Below are 5,000 nucleotides of genomic sequence, written 5' to 3' on the forward strand. Positions count from 1 at the left end.
ATTGCACTCCCATCTCATTGGCATATTTCTCTGCGTCCTTAGCTGTAGAACAGCTATAGAGGTGGATCGCAGCCTTGACTTTCGTTTCTTGTGCAGGGCCTCTGCTGACTTGAGACCTCTTCCACCCAGCTTCCTAGGGAGGTACGGAAGATCAGTTCTTATTATTATTATTATTATTATTATTATTATTATTATTATTATTATTATTACTAACTGAGAGCAGAATTTCTTGACTAACTTCTTGTCTGTTTGCAATATTTAGTGTATTCGAGATACAATGTATTTAATAAAATAAAATCAACGTTTAAAGGCCCACCTTCAACTGACAGGCATTGCGTGCTGCGGAACAATTTTCATATACGAAAATTCTGCCTTAAGCTGAAATTCATCCATTTAGATCGCTACGATAAGCAATGCAAATTTCCATAGCAAAAACAAACGATCGAAAAGCCGGCTGTCGGTTGAAGGTGGGCTTTTAAGAGAGAGTATTCCCAAATTATATATATTTCAGTTTATTTAAGTTCAGCAATAAAAATGGTCTATGGTTCCCAATAATGTTTAAAACAATGAAACAAACTAAAATTTAAAGTAAAATGTTACGATGTCTTGATGCAAAAAAAGGTAATAAATTTGATAAAATGACGGTGCTGTTAGGGTTTTTAAACCAAAGTTGACAATTAAACTTGAAGGGGTTTAACGCGACCTGAGTTTTTTTAAGGTCTCATTTCCGACGTAATAGTTAAAACGTTTTAATAACCTTTGACTTTTTAAATTTGGCGTTCGTGATTAGCGTAATTCATAATACAGTTTTTTTGGAAAAGAACAATACTAGACTTGTCCATCTGCACATAAAAAAATTCGTTTTAATTCTTACTAGCTTGCCTGCATGAAAATGCCCTAATTTGAAATGTACGTCGTCCGATTACCTCTGGGTAAGGTGCTTTTTTGACCGCGGAAACTACCAATTGTCTTGAAGTGTACAAAGTACCCTGACGTCACTAGCCCCAATACAAATGAAAGCATAAATCGTTTCAGCGTTATAGATATGTAATTGCAATTTCAGCATACAAATAGGAAAAGAACGAAGAATTTGATGCCAAATATGATCGATGCAATGACATTACTATATACTAGATGGTGGTTTATTTTCTAGAACTTACGCCTGGTCATCACTAGCGAAGCAAGCATAAGAACTGGAAATTTCCGTAGACACATTGACTTGTCGTTAATTAAGGAGTGTCTCTAATAGCCCTTTTCACGGTTAGTTTTTCTTATTTGCATTACAATGTAATCTAACGTGGATGCGAGGCTATAGAATAGCCCGAAATTGCCTCACATACATACTAGATTATATTGTAATGCAAATGAGAAAAACTAACCGTAAAAAGGGCTATTCTAACAAAAAACACCAATCATCAAGGCGCTAGTGCGCATGTTGCATGTACTTCTACTTGGGTCGCTATTAACGGCGAAACTGCGAAGAGAGAGGTCAATCCTAGTTATATGGCGTGAAAAGCGTTCCCACACTATTCGGAAGTCTTGAGCAACTGAATAAAGTCAAAGCCACATCATTTCTGTTGCCATAGTAGCACTAGTCATGATACTGACTTCTGTCGCATGTAATTAGCTAAGGCAATCGGTAGGTGGTGTTGTGACGTACAGAATCAGGCTCTTTAAATTTGAGAGTGATGTGGTTTTCATTCACTTCTGTGAGTTCCACAGCATTGGCTCTTTTTAGCGCCTTCCAACCAAGGATCCATCGAAAAATGCATTTGGCTTCCGTTGCTCTAATATTTTGCTCTGTCCTTTTAGTATCTGATGCCCTTCTCTTTCCCGATATCGATCCCTTTTCTTTTTTCCCTGGACATGATGAAAATTACCCAGAAGTGTACATGGATGTGGTGAGTTTGGAGTTTCAGCAGCTACTTAAATATAAAGATTACAACGTCGTTCTGTTTGTTTTATCATTTTTTCGGCAGTTTTGATAAATTTACTGTGGACGCTGTAAACGTATGGGCAAAATTCACAGTTCAATCCCTTATCATTATTAACGCAAATATGTCTCGCAGAACAGCAAAAAAGGAGACCTAGAGGGTTGTTTCTATTCCAGATACTTCATAAGACACCAGTTGAAAGTGATGTGCCAAGTTCAGATATTTGCTTTCGCTCACAAACAAATTGGCTATAGGCATGAGAAATCGTTCGTTCCGCCGATACGTGTACGTAATTTTTAACTGAAACAATGCCATCGACGAAGGTGGAATGTTACGATGCAATTCCATACTTAAAATGCCCTCAATAAGCTTTTTAATTATCGAGCAAGCAGAGGAAATGGGCGCCCCCATACTTTCGTTACCAATGACAAAGACTGCTTTGCATTATGAAAAATCTTTACTTCGTAGAAACATGAGAATTTCTTTCTTTGCTTAGTTCTTTATTATTATTATTTTGCCTGGAAGCAGCGCGGAAAACTTGTAATAAAAACATTCTTAAGGCAAACTTCTCATTATTATTATTATTATTATTATTATTATTATTATTATTATTATTATTATTATTATTATTATTATTATTATTATTATTATTATTATTAGACATGATTTATAGTTCATAACTGTTTAATTATTTAGAAGTTTTTTATGCAAGTGCAAGTTATTTTTCTTTGTTCTTTTGACATCACAATTTGGGGATGGGCTAAAAGGGGACAGACAATTGAAAACTTTCGTTACTTGGGCGAAACGAAGAAGGTCATGGACTAAGTATGCTGACAGCCATCTTGGACTGATTGAAGAATGCAACCTAGATCTCTTGAAATGATGGCATGAAATGACGGCATGGAATGATCAAAATTTCTTCTCTCAGTTAAAGGATAAATAATAATAATAATAATTATTATTATTATTATTATTATTATTATTATTATTATTCCATTTACTGCGAGCAGAAATTTGTTCTTTACATGCTGGCATGAATTAAGGACGGTACCACTTATAACTAATAAGGAGTAATAACGAGATATTTCCCGCTTTATAGGTTATGAAGAAAAGTAGCTACTACTTGCGATTATTGGAATATGAAATACACCCGAATATTCTTGAAAATAATAAGGTTTGCTTTGGGCAAAAACAGAGAAACATAATTTGTTCTCTACCATTAATTGGAGTTAACATTTTCATAAACTACATTTTATTTAAGAGAATGGGGAAAAAAAGAATCTTCAATTCAACAATCTTGTTGGTTGACGTCTTTACTTCAAGTGACGTACTTGAGATGACTTTACAACTCTCGTGCAACTAACTCTGTCTTCTTTAAAAGCAGCTAATTTCTTATATTTTACTGCTCAAATGGTTGCTTAGCAAACTAAATTAATTTAAAAACCTGTGTAAAAAAGTCTTCTGTTTGTACATAAAAAAAGGACTGCTTTTCTGTCATGAATCTGGCTTGGAACCTCAAGAACAGGACAAGAAAAGGAAAGAGGACAAATGAAGAAAGGCTGTATCAAGGAAAAATAGAAAAAAACTTACTTGGTTGGATAAAAAGCAACTGTCAGTAGTACAGATCTAAATTAAAACAGTCTTAATGAAAACCTTAATTTGGCCTGGCCTACCAAACACCTTTCTCCAACATCTGTCCCAAACAGAATTCATGACATTAGGGGAAGGTACGTTTTGATCGCCACTACTAAAGAGGAAACAGAGCTTTAGGAACCAGTTTTTTATAAGAGGCAATTAACGCCGTTGCTGGGAAACAGCAAGGAAGAGTGCAACCAATAACTTTTTTCAATAATAATTCCTTAATTTAATACGATCTTTTTCCTCTCTGCAGCCCGGAATGATTCGTAATCAAGGGTACCCGGCGGAAGTGTACCCAGTTGAAACGGCAGACGGCTACATTATCCAGATTCATAGAATACCATCAGGAAAAAACGAGCCCACCCCAAACACTAGTCAGAAGCCTGTGGTATTCCTACAGCATGGTCTAATGTGCAGCTCTTCCAACTGGGTCGCCAACCTGCCTAATGAAAGCTTTGGTTTCATTCTGGCTGATGCGGGATTTGATGTTTGGATGGGCAATGTGCGAGGAAACACTTATGGTCTTCAGAATAAATATTACTCAACGGACTCAGATGAATTTTGGGACTTTAGGTATTTGATATCAAGATTCTTGGTGTTCAATTTATCATTATCATTATCCTTACTGTATGTCACACAAGCGAATAGTGCTTCCCGTGCATTCTGATTGGCTAGCTCTTCCTCTCTTCTCTCTCCCCGCGAGCTCTACTACATAATGAACTATGCTTCCAAATGCCGATCCGTTTCATCTGTCGACATGATCCACAGCCAAAAACAGCACTGTTATTACATAGCTCTTACGACCTCCTTAGAAACACTTAACAAGATTTTTGGATTAATAACAAACGAAAACAAGCGCATTTAAGAATTATAAACGCCATCTTGGATTTCGTGCGTACGTCAATATCACGTGACTGGGCAAAACGATAACATAGACATACTTCAAAGATGTTCGCCGGCTTTCATAACCAGGTCCCTCTACTAATTATGACGAAAGGGGCCGAAGTAGCAAAGTTTGTGCTAAGCAGTGATCAGCATGCATATGTGCATTTGTGAAAGAGTGCTTCAGCAGTTTAGATTTTACTTCATGGGGTTTGTATCCTCTTTGCGTAAGAACCTTCCAGTCTGCTTCATTGGTGAAGATAACAGTAATAAAAGGAGTGACGGCGCGCTGTCGGATGACGGTCGCGGTGTTTCCGAAAAAAATCTTGCGACCTAACTGACTCCGAACCATAAGACAAATTTCAAGGCTACTGTCAAACCGCAAAACATTCCTCATGAACATAACCCGTAAAAGATAAAATTCTCACGACCTGACTTGCTGTGACACTTGCTCTACTTTCCAGAAATGCCATGATGAAAAACAATTGGATACAGGTGCATAGCTGTGAGTTTTCAACGCTAACCAATAGGCGGCGATCATTGTCC

General features: G+C 36.8%; 1 protein-coding gene across 1 annotated transcript in view; it reads left to right on the plus strand.

The window, feature by feature from the left end:
- Window positions 1-1,668: 1,668 nt before the first annotated feature.
- LOC137975528 (gastric triacylglycerol lipase-like) overlaps window positions 1,669-5,000 on the plus strand; it is a 15,002-nt gene continuing 11,670 nt past the window's right edge. Inside the window, exons 1-2 of the mRNA XM_068822638.1 lie at window positions 1,669-1,901; window positions 3,826-4,145. Coding sequence (XP_068678739.1) covers window positions 1,689-1,901; window positions 3,826-4,145 — 533 coding nt within the window. The 5' untranslated portion in view covers window positions 1,669-1,688. The remainder of the gene's footprint in view (window positions 1,902-3,825; window positions 4,146-5,000) is intronic.

This window comes from Montipora foliosa, chromosome 11, assembly GCF_036669935.1.
Source record: "Montipora foliosa isolate CH-2021 chromosome 11, ASM3666993v2, whole genome shotgun sequence".
NCBI classification, from domain to species: Eukaryota; Metazoa; Cnidaria; class Anthozoa; order Scleractinia; family Acroporidae; genus Montipora; species Montipora foliosa.